The sequence below is a fragment of the Bos javanicus genome, chromosome 2 (genome assembly GCF_032452875.1).
Source record: "Bos javanicus breed banteng chromosome 2, ARS-OSU_banteng_1.0, whole genome shotgun sequence".
In the NCBI taxonomy this organism is placed as follows: Eukaryota; Metazoa; Chordata; class Mammalia; order Artiodactyla; family Bovidae; genus Bos; species Bos javanicus.
In genome coordinates, this window is record NC_083869.1 from 19,226,369 (window position 1) to 19,250,560 (window position 24,192).

General features: G+C 41.1%; 1 protein-coding gene across 1 annotated transcript in view; it reads left to right on the plus strand.

Annotated features, from left to right (window-relative positions):
- The window catches only part of PDE11A (phosphodiesterase 11A), a 207,440-nt gene that overhangs the window by 101,690 nt on the left and 81,558 nt on the right, over nt 1-24,192 (plus strand). The window contains exons 7-9 of the mRNA XM_061397317.1: nt 7,332-7,478; nt 7,740-7,847; nt 23,804-23,913. Coding sequence (XP_061253301.1) covers nt 7,332-7,478; nt 7,740-7,847; nt 23,804-23,913 — 365 coding nt within the window. The remainder of the gene's footprint in view (nt 1-7,331; nt 7,479-7,739; nt 7,848-23,803; nt 23,914-24,192) is intronic.

A 24,192-nucleotide genomic window follows, 5' to 3' on the forward strand; every position in this document is an offset into this window, starting at 1 on the left:
TTACTCTGCCACCTTGGCCAGCCAAGCGTGGTATCAGAGTCCCATCAGTGCTCTGCTGGTCAGTGCAAGCTAAGGTCCTTTGCCTGAAGTCTGCCTCTGCTCCTGAAGAGGACAAGTTAGTTTTTTCAGGATGGTCTTGAGAGTATTGAGCTGATTCTGTGTTCACATTAATCAAAACAAAGCTAACACCTGGAGCTTATTTCAAGCGCAGTTGTGAGTTTAGAGACCTCCCCGAGTGGATTCATCCAAGTACAGATCAAAGCATCGTCCTTTCAAATGGATTCAGGTTGACCATCATAAAAAATGGATCAAGAGGCTCGTCATGCAGGAATCCCAAGCACTGTTTATGGTGCACCTAAGTTAGCTGCATAATGCAGGCTTAGGAAACCCTTTGGCTTGGCAGTGGTCCATTTTTAGAGGCCGTATAATAGTTAGGAGCCAGGCTCTAGAAAAGATGCCTCAGGTTCAAATCCATCTCTACCAATCACAACTGTGCAAATGTGAACAAACTGTCTATCATCTGTTTCAGTTGCCTCATCTGTAACACGCGATTAGGAATAGTCCCTACCTCTAGGGTCCTTGTGAAAGTCCAATGAATTAATATACATCCAGTACTAGAAGAGTGCCTGTCATGTATGTAGTAAGTGCTATAACAGTGCTGGCAAAACAAAGAACTTTGCAGTCCCTTCTGGATCACCACAGTCCAAGGTCCTGTCTTCGTTATTTCATTCATCCCAGGGTCTTCTGGTCAAGAGGGATAAGTGGGTGAGTGGCTCGGACTGGCAACACAGTTCCCCTTCCAATTGCTAGGGCAGGACCACCATCCACTTTGTTGTTTCTTCCCATTTTCTGAGCATCATAAAATGTAATATTCATGTGTCAAGGGATCCAGGCTAGTATTTTAACATTTTACAGCCTCTTTGTAAAGCTACCTTTTCAGTTTTAGAGGAGGCAGTTTTATGACTCCCTTTGATAACCACTTAACTATGAAGACCCAAACAAAGAAGAGGAATGGTCAGAGGATATCAGGAACTCCCAGACAGCTAGAGCCCCACTTCTTGAACATTATTCAAATTAGCTCCAGGACTCATAATTCTGTGTTTTCATTTATTGCTGCAATAAAGTAAATGGTTCTTTTATCCAAATGTTATTTCCTGGCTATTAATTCAGTAGCTATTTTGGATTGTAGCACTCCTCTTTGATTTAGGGAAATGGTACCTTATAAATATTTAAAAGTTGAAGACTGACACTTGGAGAAATTGACTTTGATTTGTTTTGTTAATATCCTATGGCTAGACTCATTACAGGTTTGGAAGATGCAGCCCCATTCTCTACTTATAAGAGATGAGGTGCTTGTGGCTCTATAACAAGGAAATTTGGGGATGCTCTTCTCAAATCTTTTGTGGACTGGATCTCCGTGTATGCCTCCAGGGAACACACACGACTCTCTTCTTCATATATTTCTCCAGAAACTGCTCTTGAACTCAAGAATGTAGTTGAAAACTATCGATACTTCTCAAAATAGCTGAAAATGGTCATAGGCTTGGGACTTTCTCTGCATCTACGAGTGTCAGCAAGGGTTTACGAGGGGGCCCAGGATGATCTTTACACTGGTATGATTTAACCATGGATCAATCAACCTATTAGGGGGAAAAGACAAGGTCAGTAAGGATGGGTCTTGGTGAACCAGAGGCCATCCTACATTTTTCAACCTAATGTTCTTATTTCCTTTCCATTAACATTTCACAATGAAAAAATGCCTATATTCTTTAATTTTTAAGATAATTACGGGAATTTAGTGCTTTTGAAGGATAGAGGATTTATAATGGCATCAGGGAAGGCACTATAAATAACCCACGAGACAAGGGCCACCTGGAAAGCAGCAGTGCAGTCTCCATCATCATTTCTGCTTCTTGGCGACAGGCTGTAAGAGGGTCATCTCCCTTGGCCAGTGCAGAACCAAGCTCCTCTCCTTAGACCAGAAAGACCTGCTTGTTCTGGGACAGGGCTTCTACCCTCTTGGGAAGTGGTTTTCCAGCTGTATTTGAGTTTGAACAAATTATAACAAACACAGAACATTCTAAGTACATGGCATTCTCTGTATGCAAAGCCCTGAAATGTGTGATGGAAGTAGACAGTCATTCTGGAGCTTCTCTAAGGGAAAGAAACATGCCATCTGCCTCTGAGATCGTTACAGCCTAATGAGGTCAGGATGACACAAGGGAACATACCAGGGCACAGAACAAGAGAGAGGGGTCCACATGATTGCAGCCAGGCTCTGCACATAGATACAAAGGGATTAGTCCAAAGGCTGGCTTACCTGTGAGCTCTCCAAGCTGACCAGTTAAGGCACTATTTAATAAAGATCATTTTAATGATTACTAGATAAAGATGGTACAGTAAATACACTCATTTTCTTTTGTTGAAACCCAACTAAAATAACAACAAAAGGGCATGTATTCTCAAAGATATAGAAATTGGGCAAGGACTTAACAATGATAAACTTTTTAAAGCTAGAAAACAGATGGATAAATATTAAGTAATCCAGCAAACCCAAGAAAGACAAAATAAGCTATCAGTGGGAAAAGCTGAAAGGTAAACAGGTTTATACCACAGACCCCTCCCCATCAAACAGCTCAGGAATTGGCTAAGTAAGTACCTTTGGAAATAGAGATGAAGGGATTCAACAAGAAACAGAGAATCTAAGAAGCAGTTTGACCTCCAGATTCTTTATCCCACCCTCCACTCTATAAAGACTAGAGGCTTATCCTCTGAAGAGGGGATAACAGCAGGTCTCTGGGATGGGGTTAAACAAGTGCAGAGCTTGAGGGCAGGAATGCAGGCTGAAAACAAGAGGATTGAATGAAGTTATAGACCGGTGCTGAGTTTCTTCTCCAATCTCTGTTCCTGTATATAAGAAGATTCTTCTCTGGGGAACCTGAGTAGCTAAAGAGAAAAGACCCAAAGATACAGACATTTGATGGCTTTCCCAAGGAAAGGGGTCAGTCAGATCCCTGTCCAGAGAAGCCCCCAGAAGCTCTGATAAAAGGAGCTTTCCGGGCTCTGCTTTTAAACAGGGGCAGAAAACCAAAGATCACCACACAGCTGGGCAAAATCTCTATTACCTCTAAAGCCTTGACTATGTTAAAATGATTTAAGGAAGGATAAGCTGATTGAGAAAGAGACTAAACTATCAACCATGAGTGGATTAAGAATGTATTTACCATTGTGCTGAATACCTAGAATGGAATATTATTCAGCTTTAAAAAAGAAGGAAATACTTTTCTGTGATACATTGTGGACGACCCCTGAAGACATTTTGCTAAGTGAAGTAAGCCAATCGCAAAAGGACAAGTACTGCATGATACCACATCTGAGGTATCTAAAGAAGTCAAACTCGTAGAGACAGAAAAAAGAATGATTGTTTCTGGCAGGGTGGGGGGTGGTGGCGGATGGAAAGTTGTTCATTGAGTACAGTTTCAGTCTTGCAAGATGAAAAAGCTCTAGACATCTGTTGTACAATAATGTAAATATAGTAAATAATACTGTGCACTTTTAAAAATTTGAGAGGATAAACTTATGCCATATTGTTTTAAGGGAAGCCCCAGTGGCTTGGTGGTAAAGAATCTTCCTGCCAATGCAAGAGACATAAGAGACACAGGTTCTATCCCTGGGTCAGGGAGATCTCCTGGAGAAAGGAATGCCAATCCACTCCAGTATTCCTGCCTGGGAAATTCCATGGACAGAGGAGCCTGGCAGGTTACAGTCCATAGAGTCACAAAGAATCAGACAGGACTTGGGGATTAAACAACAACAATGTATGTTTTTTTTTTAACCACAATAAAAATGAGAGAGGCTAAAACAAAATGAAGAGAGTGACATAAACTCTGAAGGGAGAAGAAAATGTCAAGTAGAATTATTGACATCCTCAGAGTGGTAAGAGAAGATATTGCATCCATGAAACAAAATTAAGGTGCTATTAAAAAATAATAAAAAAAAACCACAAACAAAAAGAAAATGCTTAGAAATGAAAGCTGTAGTATTAAAATATTAAGGAGAGGTTGTATTTCCTAGAAAGATCAAAAAGAGATAAAATGAAATACAGGACAGGAGGAAAAGGAAAAAAGAAAAAACAGTCTAAAGTTCAGATAAAGGGAATTCCAGAAAAATAACAGATGGGAAGAAATCATTAAAGAGTGCATTTTTCCATTTTTTCTAGAATTGCAGTTCATGTTTTTCCAGATTAAAGGACACACAAAGTACCTAGGGTTATAAATGAAAATAAACTCACACCTCGGCACATTTTCATGACATTTCAGAACTCTGGAAGCAAAAAGAAGATCCCACAAAAACAGAGAGGGAGAAGGAATCACTTCCAAAGGTAATGGGTTCATAATAGCTTCTGACTTCTCCAAAGTAGATCTAAAACTAAAAGAGAATGCCCTCAACATTCTACTGGCATGACTTCCAACCTAGAAACTGATATATAGACAAATCTTCAATCAAATGTGACAATAATATGAAAACCTACCAGACATGCAAGCTCTCATAAATTTACCTAGCACATACATCTCTTCTTGGGAAGCTATTGTAAGATGTGTCTCACTAAAATAAGAAGAGAGCCAGGAAAGAGAAAGATGTGGGGTATAGAAATAAAAGAGAGATGAAGACACCCCCAATATTATGGTGAAGAAAAGTCTAGGATGAAAGCTATATGCGAGGCAGAGAAGACTGCAAGTCCCAATTATAGTTCAGAAAGTTCCAACAGAGATTTCTTCATAAAACTGTTGGAATACTCAAATCATCTGAACATTTTCAGATGAGATTTAGATAATTAGTGGAGAGTTTAGAGGTTGAATTAGTGATCAGGGTGGAGAAAACTAAGCTCACCTTAAAGAAGACAATTTCTTAACTGTGAGAATACAAAATCCTATCAAGGGAAAGTAACCATAGTAAATTGCATGACTTAGATGTGAATTTCTTTTACAGAGTCATTACACTATAAATCCTGAATATTTCTCTAAACAAAGTTACTATATTATTATACTGAGGAGTGAGAAGGGATGGTATATGAGGTAGCAAAAGTTGATAGATACAGAATAAGACAGCTTCATCTTCAACAGGGAGGAAGCTAATAGATAACGCTTAAAACAGAAAATCATTTAAAGATAAAATCACAAGCACCTTACTTAGCCAAAAAAAAAAAATATCTAGATGATTTGAAAGTGGTTGCCTCTAAGTAAGGGAAAGTTTTGACACTCAAAGAGTTCTGCTAATGTGTGTATGTCACTAACCTTGCAGATCTAACTTACTCTTAAAACTATATGCATGTATAACTTTGATTTTAAATTATTTCTAAAGCAAAAAAAGAAAAAAAAAAGATAATAAAGTGTTTAGCATGAGTCCAGGAATTCCAAATAAGGACACCTCGACACAAAGACCGTTTCCGTCACCACCGTGTTGGAATTTCACAAACCTTACCTTTTTCATTCTAAGGAGTTAGATTCTACAAATATGTTACTATAGTAAAGTGATTCTCTGAAAGATAAGCCGACTAACTTTTTTGAGCTACTACTTTTAAACTGTATTTATGTATTCGTTTTTGTCTATACTGGGTCTTCCTTGCTGTGCGCAGGCTTTCCCTAGTCGTGCGCGGGCTTCTCGTTGCAGTGGCTTATCTTGTTGCAGAGCACAGGCTCGAGGGTGTATACGCTTCAGTAGCTGTGGTTCCCAGCCTCTAGAGCACAGGTTCAACAGCTGCGGCTCAGGGACTTAGTTGCTCAAGGGCCTGTGGGATCCTCCTGGATCAGGGATCCAACCTGTGTCTCCTGCATTGGCAGGCAGACTCTCCACCACTGAGTCACCAGGGAAGCCCCAAGTTGGTTAGTTTTTTAAAATGTATTTATGGCGGTGCCAGGGCCTCACCACTGAATGGGTCCTTCTCTAGCGGAAGTGAGATGGGGCCACTCTCTGCCACAGTGCCCTAGTGCCTCTCATCAGGCTGGCCTCTCCCCCTGCAGGGCACAGGGGCCTCAGTAGCGCCTCCTGAGCCTCGAGCGCAGGCTCAGTGGCTGTGGTGCACGGGTTCAGTTGCCCCATGGCATGTGGGATCCTCCAGGACCAGGGAGCGAACCCACACTGGCAGGCAGACTCTCCACCACTGAGCCACCAGGGAAGCCCCCACGCTCATTAATTTTTAATAAAATTAACCAGCAGAATAGCAGGCAGAGAGTCTGTCTGCAGTTGTTCATTGTTCTTCCACGTTGTGGTGAATAATCAATGCTTGGATTTTAGCCTAGAGATGTATGTTTCTATGGAGGAGAATGGGGCTGGGAAGGAAGACTTGATTCAGTGGTTTCTGGGATGCTTACAGGGAGGAGAACTGGATTTTATTGCTCACTGTAAGTGGTCCCAGAGCATAAATTACTCCTTGGATAATTTACACCCCGTGACTAGACTAGGACTGTGCATACAGAATGGTCTCTGATAATCTGAAAACATAGAAATGATTCCCTTACCAAGCGTGGCCCAAAGAATATGGTAAACTCAGTGGAACCAGAAAATAAAGAAAAATATTCCCAAAGAATTTTTCTTGCCTTTAAATTTGAGGAGGGCAACAGATTGACAGCTGCCTAACATGAGTGTTTTGAAAACACTGAATCTGTACGACCAGTATTATAACGACGACGTTGTGATGTTTTTATAGAATGACACTATATTGCAAATTTACTCCTTTAATGAAACATATGCCCTCACTAACCCTCCAAACATCTCTATCCTATGAAGAAACACATTTTGCACTAGAGATGTGTTGGCTAATCCCTTCCACCTTTCTGAATATACAGAACGAGTGTGTAACAAAGAACAAGTGCACAGCAACAGCATTTAAGGCTGCAAGAAATGCGGCAGAGTGCTGTATGCCCCTGTCCTTCCCCCGAAGAGCAGCAATTAAAATTCACAGCTGCTGGCTGCCCAGATGTTTCTTGCATTCAGTGCTCTGTAATATGCATCTGAATATACTGTCTGACTGCAGTTTCAGTAAACTAGACAGCTTTGTATTCTAAATTCAGCAGACTAGATCCAGGGTGTATATTTTTTTCCTCCAGATTAGCTCCCCTCTCCCTTCTCCCCTCCCCTCCTCTTCGTTTGCTTGGGGCATTAGCAGTTCAGAAACAAAAGACATTTCTAGCTCAGAGTTTAGCTGTATCAGAGTGTAAGTGCAGGTCAGGTCTGATTTATGTGGCATGTCTGATAAGCAGGAGAGGAGAGCAGGATGAAGGGCCTGGAAAAGCTGGTGAACTTGGCTTGACTTTTATCTTGTGCTTTTGTAGGCAGCCAACATCCCCCTGGTGTCAGAACTCGCCATCGACGACATACATTTTGATGACTTTTCTCTCGACGTTGATGCCATGATCACGGCTGCTCTGCGGATGTTCATGGAGCTGGGGATGGTACAGAAATTTAAGATTGACTATGAGGTAAGATGTTCGGTCATGGGGCTCCCAGAAGTGCACCCAAGAACAACGTGGTAGCCACTTTGAGCCTTGGGTTTCCCAAATATTCATCAGGGACGATCATGCTTTCCCTGCATACCTGGTGGGATTACTGTGGGAATCGTGTGAGATGCTTGTGGAAGGACCTCAATGTTGAGGATTCCTCAGACATAAGGTATCATTTTGATCATGGCCCACTGCAGACACATGCAATTGCCTGATGTAAACTTTCCCTTCCCGTTTCAGACGCTGTGTAGGTGGCTCCTGACAGTAAGGAAGAATTACCGAATGGTCCTGTACCACAACTGGAGACACGCCTTCAACGTGTGCCAGCTGATGTTTGCGATGTTGACTGTAAGTGTGTTCGGTGACAGTGGAAGGTCATCTGCCACTTGTGAGGACCTACTGGCTTCCCCTTCACATGCCCATTTCTCTGACAAACTGCCCTGTGATTAACTTTACTTTGGAACTTACCTACCCTGGTGATGGGAGTGTATATTTCACAATGACCTCTGAGCTTTAAGGCTGTAAAATCACTGATCCCTTGGAGCAGGTATAGTCTTTGAATGATTGCTTGAATCTCTTTTTAATGTTTTATCTTGGGAAACTGGCTTTTTATAAACAGAAGAAATGCTTGGGTTTTCAAAGCCACCTTTTTTTGCAGAGAATATGGGGATGACTGACTAAACAAAGAGATCTGCTGGATAAGACCCCATAGGGGAAAGCCAAAGAAGGGATGTATGAACATTACCCACAGGGACATGGAATCCTGAGAGATGCTTATCTGGAGAAGGGCCAGAGAGGCCGTGGGAAGGAAGGAGTAGGAGTGTATGTTCCCAGGGTTTCGGGCACACCAGGCTTCAAAGCTCCGCTCCAGGCACCGTAACAAAGTGAAGGTGGCCAGTCTGTTTTATAGAAGCAGCTGGGGCAGCTGGCCAGAGGTAAGCCTTGGAATTTAATCTAAAAGCAAATGTTTGTGGCAAAGACTAAAACAGAATCCTCTCTTCATCTCCATTTTCTGGCAAGAAATAAGGCTCATTTGGTCTTATTTCTACTCACACTGTTAAGCAATTATCAATTAAAATGGTTTCTGGCTTAAATATATTGGTTTCTTTAGCCTCAAGGTGATATGTACATATATGTGTATCCATATGCGTGTATGTAGGCATACCTGCCACACAGAAAAAGAGAAGATGAGTTTAAGATTCTCATAACGTAAATCTAAATGCCTTACATCTTTGCACCCAGATTAAAATTTACCCCCCGAAAGAGGGAACGCCCAATGACAAACATTTTCCTTTGGTCCACATAAAGGAAGATTTCTGCTCCTTCCTCCTGAAGTGCTCTGCACTCTTCTCTGCCTACTAAAATTTTGCTCATTCTTTAAAATGCATTGATCTAATGCTGCTTTTCCCATGAAGTCTTTCCTTTTCCATAATCATCAATAATTTCAATAATCATCAGTAATCGTGTCTTGTACAACACATCTTTCTTTCTGCTGTGTATCTGAAGTTAAAGATCTCTCATTCTCCTGTAAAGTAAGCAGCTTGAGGCTAAAGAAGTCATTTTTTGTTCTTGCAATAACCTTCATTTATTTGCTCAACATCTATCTGTTGAGCATGTCACCAGCACCCTCTACTCAATCCTGTACTTGGTAAGCTTTCAACAAATTTGTGTTGGATTGATTTGAACTGAAATACACATATAGCATAAGAAGATGGGACCAAAATGTCTTCACTTTTACACTCAAGGACTTGTTTTTTTTTTTTTTTGCGGATGGGTGGCAGGGGAGAAGGGTGTCCACAACTGCTTAAGGACCAAGAAAAATAATCTGGAAAAACTGGACATCTCACTGTAACATACACCATGTAACCAGGCAGCCAGTCAAATGAGGAAGGAAGAAGCGTTGAACAAGACCCTTAAATGTTTAAGAACCAATGTTTCATGGAAAAAAAAAAAAAAAACCTCTCATTTTACTTTTCCAAATCAGATCTCATAGACAAGTAATAATTTTTTGTGTCCAGAGTTCATGTATATGACTCACAGAGGACATCCAATAAAGAAATTATTAACCTATTATTTTGGAAAACCTATGGATTTATGGTGAATCACCAAAATAAGTAAGCAGGAACCTGTTCAACAAAGGACTGAATTATGTGAAGTGTTAGTCACTTGTCTTGTCCAACTCTTCGCAACCCCATGGGTTGTAGTCCAACAGGCTCCTCTGTCCATGGAGTGGGTAGCCATTCCCTTCTCCAAGCAGGAAACTTGTTCAGTGAGGGATTAAAGATGTCATAAACAGAAACAGATTTTACAATAAGCCTTAAAATAGTCCATCCTAAAGGAAGTCAGTCCTGAATATTCATTGGAAAGGACTGATGCTGAAGCTGAAACTCCAATACTTCGGCCACCTGATGGGAAGAACTGACTTATTGGAAAAGACCCTGACGCTGGGAAAAATTGAAGGCAGGAGGAGAAGGGGACGACAGAGGATGAAAAGATTGGATGGCATCCCCAACTCTATGGGCATGAGTTTGAGTAAACTCCGGGAGTTGGTGATGGACAGGGAAGCCAGGCATGCTGCAGTCCATGGCGTCGCAAAGAGTCGGACACGACTGAGCAACTGAACTGAACTGAAGTAAAAGAGCTGGGATAGAGGAAACTGGTAAGAACTGTGTGGTCGAGTGGGCATTTAGGAGAAGAGGGAATTCATACCCAGTTTTCTTTAGTAAATTTTTCCACAATATGGACAATCTTGATCCTTTTCAAGAAACTGAAGAAGGCAGAGCTCTCAGAATGTTACCACCATGGAGATACTCGTTCTGCCTAAATATTTCAAAGGTAGAGTTGTTTTTGCAAGTCTGCTCAGCAACCTTGAAGAATATCACTGTTTGAGAAAGTCTGGGTTTTGTTTTTGTATTAACGCTAGCTCAAAAAGAGAATTTACTCTTAAAATTCTCTTGGCCAGGGGGAGAAGGAGCTAGAGGTTGAAAAATAAATGCATGACTTTGGAAAGAATACCCTGGTGAATGTTATTTTTTTTTCTTTTACACTGAGTAGAATAGCCACATTTGGAAAAGATATTATTTTCTGTTCATTAAATGTTTCTGAACTAAGGGTTACAGTTGGTTGAAAATGTCAACTTTGTCCGTAACACAAGTATTCTCTCCAACTTGACCATAGTCAGACTGGTTAATCAGAACTTTTTCACTAAGAAAGTAAATATTGAGATAACAGAGATTACTTGATCAGGGGCAAAAAAGAAAGTGAGCATAATTCACTCATCAATTCTAACTTCTGAATACGACTTTGGTAAGCAAAGTAGGCAAAATGATAACCTACTTATTTCCTTGAGCAGCCACTAAGGCTTCAGGCTTCAGATACTCCCGAATACTATTAGGGTCTTTCACTGTTTTGCTCTCATCAATGATTTTATTTCCATTCTAGTTATCTTATATTCCACTTCCATGTGTTGAATTAGAACTAAAATTCTCTATTAATATGAAAGGAAAGTTATAATTAACCCCTGCATTCATTCAGCTAGCTACAGAGGTGAGAGAGCACGGCGCACGTGCGCTGAATTTTCCTCTAGATGGCGCTCCAAGGCAAAGTTTCCCAGCCAGTTGCCTGGAAAGAAAGGGGGCGGATGGTGTTGATCTTACCAACATTCCCTGAAGACGCTTCTTTTCTTCTAAGAAAAGAAATACTGAGGCACGCACCCCACACTCTTTTCTTAAAAGAAACATCAGCAAGGCCAGTGTATCTGAAAAGAACCCTCCTATCAGGACAGACCTGTATTAGGACGGTCTCCTTGCCTGCAGCGCTATTAGTGCAAATATTACGGCACTCTCCTTGTGTCTTTCTGTGGATGTGTATTTTTCCAAGCCCATTGTCTCCAGGAATGGGAAGATGCATATTTGTGTGTCACTGATGAGCAAACCATGACACGAAGTACAACAGAACAAGCAAATTACATGTAAGAATCAGCTTCCTAACCTTTAACTCTATAATCATTTCAAGCCCAGAAAATAGCTTGATTCAGAATTGTGTTTTGCAGAAGTATTCAAGCTCATGTCTAAGTAACAAAAAGGCCTTGTTTCTTTAGAAATTAAAAAGAAAAAGAACAAACTGCATTGTCGAATAGGCAATTTGATGTATAATGGTGGAAATTTAGTTCACTGGGAACCCTGTTAATGACTTATTAATTTATTACAAGCCTCTGGTGTAGAATTCCAAATATTAAAATGAAAGTGTCCGTCTTATTCTTTGCTTCTAAAGAGAAACTTAGGTAGTTAAACATTACCAAATATTTTTAATTCCTCAGATAAATGCAGTATGGAGTGCCAGTTACTATTTGCAGTTAAAACAGGGAATAAAAAGCTGCAGATAGATCAAGAATAATTATACAAATTTTGTTTATTTATAGAAGCTTGTAGAATAAATATTCCATCAAGCACATACATAGTGAAAGATAATAAGCACATTTCTTATATGTACAGTGTAGACCACATAAAGGAACCGACCATGCTTTTGTTTGTATTCTGGAAAATAAAAAGGCATGTGGTGATGCCAAGGTTGCAGAGACATTTTAAGGTTTTATAAATGATGTATGAGCTCTGACAGATTTTCCAGGGGGAAAAAAAAGGTTTCCTTAAGAGTCAGTATTCTTTACTATCCCATAAATGTACTCATTAGCACTTTGGGGCATGCCCTGTATCCTGTAGGGCTCAATAAAGATTCATTGAATGAGTGGATTTAGTTTAGGGTAATATTATTCAGGGAACTATGCTGCTCAGTGTCCAGTTTTTTCAAAAAACTATAAAATGATGAACAACTATCATTGCTAGAAATCTTGTTCTTTCTTCATATCACACTAAGGTTCAGCTAGGGTTCATATAGAATATTATGATCTTGCAGAATTCACTGGATATGAAAAGAGACAAGCACACGATCACATTAAAATTGATGGCGGTGCTGGTGGCTTGGTGCTGGTGGGGAAAGGCAGTTAAACACTAATAATAACCAAGTATCGCAGCAAACACACTGACACCTCCTGACATTTACGGGGGCTTCTTAAATCTTAAATGTGGAGGTAGCGCGTTTAAGTCCGTATTTGGATTGTCAACAAGGTTATTTTCAGAGACAAGCCAAGTCGTTTTATTGATAATTCAAACTAGAGAGCAGAAGGGACGTTTAGGAAGAAAAATCCATCCTGTTCACTAGCTTGAGGATAATGTGCTGTCTTCTGTCTGCCGTTTTCAGGGAAGTCCTTGATTTTTAAGGTAGACAGTTTCTTCTGCAAGGAGATCTTAGAAACGCAATTAGAATTCCCTTTCCCCTTAACCCAAAGAAGGACAGAACTAGTTGAATTTTCAAATAAAATGTTTTTGCTCTATAACAAGACTACTAATCTCAATGGAAATCTAAATTCATTGTAGATTGTAATGTTGTAAGGTACAAAGAGATCTATGGTTTTATTCTGTAACCAACAACAAAGTAACAAACAATAATTACATTTGTAATCATCAAACATCGTTTTTACATTGCATTTCCTTATCAATATAAGTAATAACTCGTTATATTTACTAGAAAATAAATGGCAACATTATCCTAATAATACAATAAAATCTGCGTATGAGAAAAACCAATTCTTTGTCATGTGGGCATACCTTGATTTCTGGTGTAACTTCAAAGAAAGCACATTTTTAATTGAGGAAAGGAGTGATTCTTTTATGTTTTTGCAGAGTATCAGCACTGGGGGCTGTAAATTAACTAGGGAGCTAATCAATTTGAATACTGTGTCTAAATTACATTTAAGACTCCTGGCTTTTAATCATTTAAGAAGGTTTCTATTTTTATTCTCTCTGGCCACCTCTCAGAGCTCCAGTGAGGCACTCTGTGCTTCTAGCTGACACTTCCTTTATCCACATTTATTTTACAAAAGGAAAAAGGCAAAGCAGCACATAATTAAGAAACTGGTGTGCTAATAATCAAACATACAATTGGGCAGAAGGATAATCCACTCCACTTCCTCACACAGGAGAGTACCCTCCATAACTCACTTTAAGCGCTGCCATTCATGAGTTATGGGTCATTCCCTTTCTAGTGAAAATAAATTCTCCCGCACCATCAGCCAGAGCTGAGTATTTTTCTTAGGACATGTAAATTGTAAAAGTGTATGAACATAATCATGCTGGCATTTGGGGGGGAGTGCAAGCTCTTGCCTGTGGACACAGGCTTGTCAGGAAATGTGTGTGATTTCAGGGCTGCGGTTGCCTGGTTACAATATAGGATTTTTTATTAAAGTTAATTTATTCCTGAGATTTTTACGGTGTTGGTAAACTGCTTAATCTGTCGCTCTGTATTTTATGACTCCAGCCAAATCCTGCAGGTCAGGGAGACCCGGCAGCAGAGCCATGGTCATTTATCACAGCCTCTATTTTCCACAGCTTATGACTCAGTAGTGGCAGTTTCTTGAGGCTGAATGAAACCTGGCACCTAAGGGTGTCAAGCTGGGGACTTTATAAAGTTTTAATTTTTTTCACTAGTCTCATGTTCAAGTTTAGCTCAGTGATGACTAGTGAAAATTTGGGGTAAGTTTTGAAGAGGTTTCATATTCTCGAAATTCATCAATCTGGCTTCTTTGTGGCATGTGAAGAGGACTGTCTCTGCACAATTGATGTTCACCAGGTGATCTTCATTCTCTGGGCTCACACAGCCCATGTTCTATTCAATTCACTAGCAGTTTATCATAAAATATAAACTATATTTCTAAACATGAAAAAGCAGGATGTCTTTATCCTCAAAAAATAATAAAGCATATTCTCAGTATTGAAAGCAAAAAACGTTAAACACCTAATATGTTTTTCCTTTTGTCTTTTTTTGAATTACAGTATGCTTGCTATATACATACATGTAGCTTTGCTTTCGTATTACCTGAATTGAAGTAAAAATTCAACTTTTAAAGGCTTATTAGATATTTACTCTTTTTTTTACCATTTTTCTTTTTACCATTTATATTTGTTTTTGCACATTTTATCGAAATATGAGAGCAGAGATACATTGACCGATTTTTATTTGACCACATCATGACTTCCTGAGAATGAAATGAAGAGTATTGACAGATGCCAGAGGTTTGCTTTGAAATAGTCTAGCAAACAAACGAAACAGAACATGTGAGGGGATAAATGAATCAAGGCAGCAGAATGTGGCTTCCTGCTAAAGTTAGGTAACGAGTACTTAGGTATTCAATACAGTATTCTATTTTTCATATGTTTTTAACTTTACAAAATAGATAATTTTTTAAATTAGGATAACAAGTAGGTTAAAATTAAGTCAAGGAGGTAGTTAAAATTATTTAATAAAATGATTAAAGTCAATTCATTTTTTAAATTCATGCTACAAACAGTTACTCAAACATGTATGCTTGTACCAGTTTTGAGAGGCTTCCCTGATAGCTCAGTTGGTAAAGAATCTGCCTGCAATGCAGGAGACCCCGGTTTGATTCTTGGTTCAGGAAGATCCCTGGAGAAGGGATAGGCTACCCATTCCAGTATTCTTGGGCTTACCTTGTGGCTCAGCTGGTAAAGAATTCACCTGCAATGTGGGAGACCTGGGTTCTATCCATGGGTTGGAAGTATCCCCTGGAGAAGGGAAAGGCTACCCACTCCAATATTCTGGCCTGGAGAATTCCATGGACTGTAGAGTCCATTGGGTGCCTGGCCATTTTGAGTCTTACATGAGTAAGCATTTGCTATGTTATTTGAGATTCAGAGAGAAGTTGTGTCCAAAACATGACTTAAATTTTGCAATTTGATAATAAGTGGCTTCAAGAAGCTTCTGGTTATAAAAGTATTCAAGTATAGACTGTAAGGTCTTCCCAACTCTGAACTTGACAAGCAAAGGCTCATTGCAGACTTAAATCCGTATTTAATTAAGGCCAAATCAATTATTGACTACATTCATCTTGAAAACGAAGAAAAGCAAATTTGATCAAAACTGTCCCACACCTTGTACACCTGAAACTAACACAACACTGTAAATAAACTATACACCAATAACAAACAAACAAAACCCCCCAAGCTGTCCTCCCAGGTAAACCCAAGCTATACTCCCATTGAAACTAGACAAACTACAACTGGTTTGTATTGTATCACATGCTTTGGTAAAGGAGCCATGTAAACATGGTGTTGGTTGGTGGTCCCCTAAATGGCACCCCACTCCAGTACCCTTGCCTGGAAAATCCCATGGACGGAGGAGCCTGGTAGGCTGCAGTCCATGGGGTCGCGAAGAGTCAGACACGACTGAGCGACTTCACTTTCACTTTTCACTTCCATGCATTGGAGAAGGAAATGGCAACCCACTCCAGTGTTCTTGCCTGGAGAATCCCAGGGACGGGGGAGCCTGGTGGGCTGCCATCTATGGAGTCACACAGAGTCGGACACGATTGAAGCGACTTAGCAGCAGCAGCAGCAGCAACAACTGGAAAGGTTCTGGTTTCTGGACCTTGAAATAGGACTGAAGTGCCATTTCTTCAGCCTGGCAGATCCAATTATTGGCAGACAAACATTACTGTAAACACCGATCTAGATTTAGATGCAATCTAGATCTAAATCTAGATGCAATAGTTTATCTAGCGGGGTTGCTTTTTCAATGATTTGACTTGTTTACCTGTTGGCTGTGCTGGGTCTTCATCGCTACGTGGGCTTTTCTCTGGTTGCGGCGATCGGGGCCTACTCTCTAGCTGTGGTGCATGGGCTTCTCATTGTGGTGGCTTTTCTTGGATAGCAGAACATGGGTTCTAGGGCACACAGGCTTCAGCAGTTGCAGCTCCTAGGCTCCAGAGTACAGGCTCAATAATTGTGGTGCATGGGCTTAGTTGTTTCGTAGCATGTGGGATATTCCAGGGATTGAACCCAAGTCTCCTGGATTGGCAAGTGAATTCTTTACCACTGAGCCACCAGGGAAGCTCTCAAGTAAGGTTTTCTCCCCACAATGGAAGATTGCGTTGTGAATACCTGTTATTCTCCCACTGAGCTTTCATCACCCACTGTCTCTTGTTGGCAGAGAGGATCTTTTTTAAAAAGAAGATAGGATATGGCATCAAGTATAAATTCATTCATAAGCACTCTTGGTAAGCAAGTGAAATCTACTTTCATCTGAAAGCTTGAGAAAGTCCTCTGCTTAAAACCAATGCTTTGGAGCAAATTGAATAAGTTGGTATCCATCAACCTGCCCCTAGGATTTACATGTTGTACACAAACCATTGTATCTTTCTTTTCTTTCTAAACCTCATTTTAAATCACTATATATTATTAGCCACATCTTGATGCACCAGAGCTGTGTTTGGCTCAAGATGTGCAGTGGCTCTGCAGTATTAACCTCTTCCAATTCAAGAACAAACATCCATTGTTGAAAGTTCCCTGGTGACCTAGGGATTAGGATTCTGGCTTTCACTGCCTTTGGCTCGCGTTCAGTCCCTAAGTAGGGACCTGAGATCCCCCAAGTTGTATGGTATGGCCAGAAACAGACTATAAAGAATAACCTTTGTGGTGGACTAAAGCACACTCCAAGTGATTCCTTAATATCCTGCCGTCATTCTATTATTACAAAGGTCTTTAAAATCTGTACAACTGCACATACACTCTCACCTTAGTGGCTGGGTTGCACAGGGTGTGAGGACACAGACTCGGGAGTCAGGTTGCCTGGAGGCTAATCCTGTCTCTGTTTCATTCCAATAGTGTATTCTGTTGCTTTGCTATCTTCATCTGTAAAATGGGAGACATCAGAACAGTTTCTCCTTCAGAGAATTCTTGTAAAGATTAGACTTGTAAGGATTAGATGGGTTAAGGTATTTGAGGGTTTAGAACAGTGCCTGGCACATACTAAATGCTATACAAGTGATATCTGTTGTCAGTATTATCCCAAGCCTCTTTTCTCAGATAGATCAATTACTTAACACACACTAGAGCTGGTTGCTCAGTTGTGTCTGACTCTGCTACCCCATGGACTGTGGCCCACCAGGCTCCTGTTTCCATGGAGAATTCTCCAGACAAGAATACTGGAGTAGGTAGCCATTCCCTTCTCTAGGGGATCTTCCTGATCCAGGAATCGAACCCAGGTCTCCTGCATTGCAGGTGGATTCTTTACAGTCTGAGCCACTGGGGAAGCCACTAAGAACTGAACATTTTTGTTAAATGAGTGAAGAAGCCTCTGTAGCACCATCTAATGTTATTATGGCTCGTTGTTTTTTATACTCCTGGATTCTACAGAGCCACAGCCACAGGTGTTAGTCGCTCAGTCGTGTCTGACTCTTTGTGACCCCATGAACTGCAGCCCACCTCTTCTGTCCATGAAATTCTCCAGGCAAGAATACTGGAGTGGGTTGTCACTCCCTTCTCCAGGGGGGTCTTCCTGACCCAAGGATTGAACCTGGGTCTCCTGTATTACAGGCAGATTCTTTACCACCGAGCCACCCGCGAAGCCCCACGGAGTAAAAAAGCAACTGTCAATTTTTCTCTGGCTGTCATGTTCCTCTGTTCCTCTGACAACCACACAGGATCAGCTTTGCCATGGTGGCATGTCCTTGCTGGTTTGAATTTTATGTTGACTGAGTGGTAGGAAATCACTGGCTAGTTCAAGAAACACTTCAACTCAGTCTTACTGTTTGGGTCCTTTGGAGTTCCAGTGATTATATGCCCTAGTGGTTGGGGGCAGGGTTATCCCAGCATATGTCCAACCCAACAGAGGACTGTTACAGGAGACCTGCTCAGAGGGTCGTGACAGGCTTTTCTGGAGAGGGTGACATGGAAGCTAGCTCTGTATGCCTTGGTTATCTTTTTACTTAGATATATGATATTCCCGGCTTTACATTTCTGATATGGGCCATGAGGGAATACAGGTGAGAGGGTAGAGTAAAATAATGGTCAACAAAACCCATTATTGGATAACGGGTAGTTAGTTACTGGATCAGTAGCAGCAAACATATCATTTTATTTGAAAATAAAAATAGAATTAAGCATAGGAGAAACACATCCGAATGTACTTCCTGCTGCCACTGTGTTCGCTTTTGAAAGTATATTGTCTGCAGCATGCAGCTGACGTTTTCTCCCCAGTGTGTGTCAAGTGTAGGTCAGAATGGATAGGACTAGAAAGAAGATGGATGAGGGTGGGGAGGGGCAGATGGACGCTCGGTGGCAGGTGGACACATCTCAGGCCTGACGACCCTCAGAAACCATTTACCAGGCAGCTTTCAATCACAGTCAAGAGATAGGTGCTGCTTCAGTAACTCAGGTATCACAGCCAAGAGAGGTAAATACGCTTTGTGTGACTGTGCTGTACGTCAGGGATTCTTTATTGGGAGGATCTAGAGGTGGGCTCCATGGCCTTGGAACACCATGAAGTTATAGAATAATTTCTGGGAAAAAGGTCCATGGCTTTTATTAAATTCTCAAAAATACCTGTGATACAAATAGTCTAAGAGCTAGAATCTGGATTTCCAAGAAAGGGGCGGGGTAGTCGGCTGTGTAAGACCTTGAAGTATATTCCAACATAGTATACAATGGGTGATAACTGATGGCTTAAAAATGATTCCGGATTTTGAACTTGAGTCTATTACATGGCATTCGATTTTATCTTCTAATTAAATTTCTAGTTGAATTATCTTATGTTGACATTATCCCATCTCTATTCTTACTGTTCCAATTCATCAGCTCATTCTAAACAGCAGCATTTTCACAGGCAACAATCTCTCTAAATTTCAGTGCATCGTCATTGTGTTTACAGCACTGATTTCCAGAATACAGTGTATAATTATTGCCTGCTTGATAGACTTTCAGGATTTGCTTCATATTAGCAAGATCCAAACCCAATGAAACTGTCTTACAGTTTCAAGATGACAGAGAAAGGCACTTGCATCCCTTTCTCCTTTCAAAAAACACCCCAAAAATAACAAGGAGAGTAAGAAATGGACACAAATTCCACTCTTTTCATGGAGGGAGGATGGCTTGTAGATTAACAAAGAAAAGGAAGGTCCAACCCAAATGCCTTCAGGAGAAGAGAGTAGAGGAAGGGGTACGCGTGAGAACCAGTACTCTCCTAGAAGCTGTCAAAGCTCAGGAACTGGAAGGATCAGATACCACAGAAATGGGGTGAGTGGGAGTGAGGGCCAAGGAAAACACTGAGCCCCCAAATTTCCATCCCCTCTCCCTGTAGTCCAAGAACTCCTCTTCCCTTTGTCTATGCAGGAAGCCAGAGTATTTGCCAGAGAAACTGAGCCCCAGACTTGGAGACACCAGTAAAAGAAAAGTTAGGTGAGACGCACCTTGCAAGTAAGAGAATGAAGTGAAAGTCTCCATCACAAGGGTGAGAAGCTACATACCCTTTTCTCAGAATTCCAACACCTGTATTTATGCTCCTTCCAAGCAAGAGATTGGAAAATCCAGAGGAAGTGTTCAGAGTATCTGCACTGGCGTGTGGGGGTCCACAGCAGGACCACCTGGCCGTGAGCTCAGCAGTGATGAGATCAGCCATGTGTAGACACCATCTCCATGCATGGGTGTGTGGTGAATGTGGACTCCCATGCATAAGTGGACAACTAAGGATATCAGGCATTTGAGGAAACCACCAAACAAAGAGATAAGGAGTTCAGAAGAAATAGGCAATTCAGGGAACAGGAGAGAATTTCAAAGCAGTTATAATCAATATCTTCAAAAGAGAAGAGACCATAATGCGTCCATGTAAGAAGAATAGTGTGCTGTCAGAAAAGGAGCAGCAGACAGGAAAATGCTAGTAAATTTAAAAGATTATTACTCCTGGAAAGTAAGAGGAGAAAAGTCAACATGAGCAATGGGAAAGAAGAAATGGAAAATAAGGAAATGAATATAAGAAGTCCAATGTCAAACCAATTGGAGTACCATTCAAATAGGACATAAAAAATAATGAAGTCGAAATTATTAAGGGGAAAAAAAATGACAAGAATATTGTACTGAAGAAAATGAGCCTTCACATTGAAAAGGTGTACCAAGCAATGATGAGGAAAAGTCCCAAACAAAAGAAGATTTTTGTGAAATTGGCAAACCCCAGGCATAGAGAGAAGATTCTAAAAGAGAGAAAATAAGTATCATTCAAAGGATTAGGAACAAGAATGATTTATGCTTCGCTAAGGCAACTTTGGAAGTTAGGAAAGAATAGAGAAGTCCTTCAAAATTCTGAATGAAAATGTTGCAACCTAGAATAGTTAGGCAAGCCAATAATTGAGTAGGAGAATAGATTAAAGACATTTCAGTTGTGCAAAGCCTCAAAAAAAAAAAAATCAACTTTCTCAATGTTAAAGAAGTATTAACATCCTTTCTTATGAAGCTACTGGCAGATGTGTTCCCGCAAACTGAGAGAGAAAACGAGGAAAGAGAGAGATGTGGGATGGAGGAGACAGGTGACCAACCCTAGGAGGGGGATGCTGGCAGCAGACAGGAGAATCCAGGCCAAGTGTCAGCGCTGGGCCAAAGCAGGGAACCCCAGGACAGGAAGCGACCTGTCAAAGGTGTGACTGTTCAGAGTTGTGTAGGATGTAAGTCGACTTAGATGTTAAAAGCAATCTTAACTCCAGGAAGCTAAACATCCACATAACAAAGGATATAATCATTGGACACTGAGTGAATAACATTTACAGACTCATCATCAGGTAGGCACTTTCTAAGACCCAGGGCACTTAAGTTTCTTTGTGCCTCAGTTTCCTCATCTTAACTGGCAGATAATAATAGTTCTTACCTGTTATGAGAAGTAAGTTGTTGTTGTTCAGTCACCCAGTCGTATCCGACTCTTTGCGACCCCATGGACTGCAGCATGCCAGGCCTCCCTGTCCCTCACCGTCTACCGGAGTTTGCACAAGTTCATGTTCAATGCATAGGTGATGCCATCCAGCCATCTCATTCTCTGACACCCTCTTCTCCTGCCCTCAATCTTCCCCAGCATCAGGGAGTTTTTCAATGAGTCATCTGTTCACATCAGATGACCAAAATAGTGGAGCTTCAGCGTCAGTCCTTCCGGTGAATATTCAGGGTAGATCTCCCTTAAGATTGACTAGTTTAATCTTGCTGTCCAAGGTACTTTCAGGAGTCTTCAGCACCACAGTTCGAAGGCATCAATTCTTTGGCGTTCTGCCTTCTTTACGGTCCAGCTCTCACAACCGTATGTGACCACTGGCAAGACTATAGCCTTGACTATATGGACTTTTGTTGGCAGAGTAATGTCTCTGCTTTTCTTTGTTTATGAAAAAGTAGGAAGTCAAGATATACCTGGAGTAACAGGCAAATTTGGCCTTGGAGAACAAAATGAAGCAGGGCAAAGGTTAACTGAATTCTGCCAAAAGAATGCACTCAGATCAGATCAGATCAGTCGCTCAGTCGTGTCCGACTCTTTGGGACCCCATGAATCACAGCACGCCAGGCCTCCCTGTCCATCACCAACTCCCAGAGTTCACTGAGACTCACGTCCATTGAGTCAGTGATGCCACCCAGCCATCTCATCCTCTGTCATCCCCTTCTCCTCCTGCCCCCCATCCCTCCCAGCATCAGAGTCTTTTCCAATGAGTCAACTCTTCACATGAGGTGGCCAAAGTACTGGAGTTTCAGCTTTAGCATCATTCCTTCCAAAGAAATCCCAGGGCTGTCACAGCAATAACACAAGAGACGACTTTACACACAGACATCACCAAATGGTCAATACCGAAATCATATTAATTACATTCTTTGTAGCCAAAGGAGTAGAAGTATGTTAAATGGTTGTGGTTCTCTTAGGACAGTGTCTGGCACACAGGAAGGATTATAGTCACATGGGAAACCCCTGAATAACCAAGGGCTAATGACCTACTATATATTAATGTGGGGGGAAATGCCTACCAAATTAGACAAAAAAAGAAAATGGAAAGTTCTTGTCTTTGGGAATCAGGATAGGGGAAGGATGAGGGACTATTGGCTTTGGTTCTAAGTTTCTAACTACAATTAAATTTTTAAAAACTATTGCAAGTAATGCCTTCAATAAAATAAAATTAACTTAAAACCAATAGCCAGCTCTGAATTTTAAAATGAAGGACCCACACAGCTTAGATATGGACTACTTTATCCTGCCCAGATAGTTTATAAACATTCCTATTTGCTATGCAGATGAAATTATATGTATTTCTAATGTAGAAATCTTTTAAAATAAAGTTGTCAACACAGAAACTTTATTATTCAGTTATTTCTACAACAAAAACATAATTAACTAAAAAACAAAGTGTTCATTGCTGTAAGAGAACTGTCTTACAGATATTAGCTAGTGATCCTAGATGTGGAGGAAAAAACACACATGAAAAGGGAAGCAGTTTGAACTCTACCCTTCCCCTTCTCCTGCCCTCTGATAAAGATTTTAATAAATACTGAGCGGGGAGGCTTAAAAGTTAAGGGCGGAGGAGGCAGAAAGGCCTTAGATCAAGCAAATGCAGAGCCCTGCATTTCTGCAAGTTCACTTTCTCTTCTAAACTAACGAAAGGCCAGCAGGAATCAGAGAAGCACTGCTGCTCATGGTCATGTAATTACATCACCCTGCTCGCCAGAGATAGCACACCACACCTATGCATTTCCCAAGCAAGCTGCCTGGGGATCATAAGAAGCTGCATGTAACAGATCTTCCACCTGATCCGACGTCTGGATCGCCTAATCCCCTGGCCAATTCTAGTTTTCAAGACAGGCACTGCTTATCTGAAATTTCACCTGTCCTCCAAGCTAATGTGAATTAAGGTATTTATAACTTCTAGAATATTATCATGTAACAATTTGAGTACTTCTAAGTTGCTTTTTCTAATAGATACACACACACACATATTTTTTAAGGCATTTTCTCTTGCCAACTTTCATTTAAATGGCATCTGGTGGCTACATCACTCAGTTCTAAACTCCCAGCCCCCTCTCTCTCCCTACCCCTAGATGCTCATCATTTTGAAATGTCGAATCACAAAACACATTTTGCTCCAGGCCTTTGCCAGACTGTCACTGTATCTAGACAGCGCAGCTTCTTCTCTAAAAAGGGAACAAAACAATCTGAACTCTGTCCTGGTGTGCCAGCCAGGGCGGGCCACCGTGCCGGCTAATTCATCACCGCGGGGACCCTGGGCTGTGCAACTGACCACCCAACTCACTAGTCGAAGGGGTGGCAGTTAATCATTCCCTTAAATGATGTGGGTATGACAACAGAGCTGATGGTGGCTCAGCAGACGAGCCTCGGCCTTCCTCCCTGCCCCAAGCAGTGACTGGGCCATTTTCTCATCTTCCCAGACCGCCGGGTTTCAAGAGATTCTGACCGAGGTGGAAATTTTAGCGGTGATTGTGGGATGCCTGTGTCATGACCTCGACCACAGGGGAACCAACAATGCCTTCCAAGCTAAGTAAGTGTTCTAATTGTTGTTATTTTAATGCATTTGCCTTTCTGTTCAGAGCCAAAGGTGACGCGCGCGCTAAAGAGTAAAGCATTAATTTCTGGCGTCTGAGGCCAAGGCCACGCAGGCCTGGGCGCGGGTGTCACGGGGCTCATCCATCTTTATAATTCCTTATTCCTCTTTTAATTGCAAATTTGCCCTTCATGTCATGCTTGTTGATTTGGTCTGTCTCTGTTGACCTCAGTCGGATAACAAAGCTCAGATTTTTAAAGGGCCTATTTTTTTTTT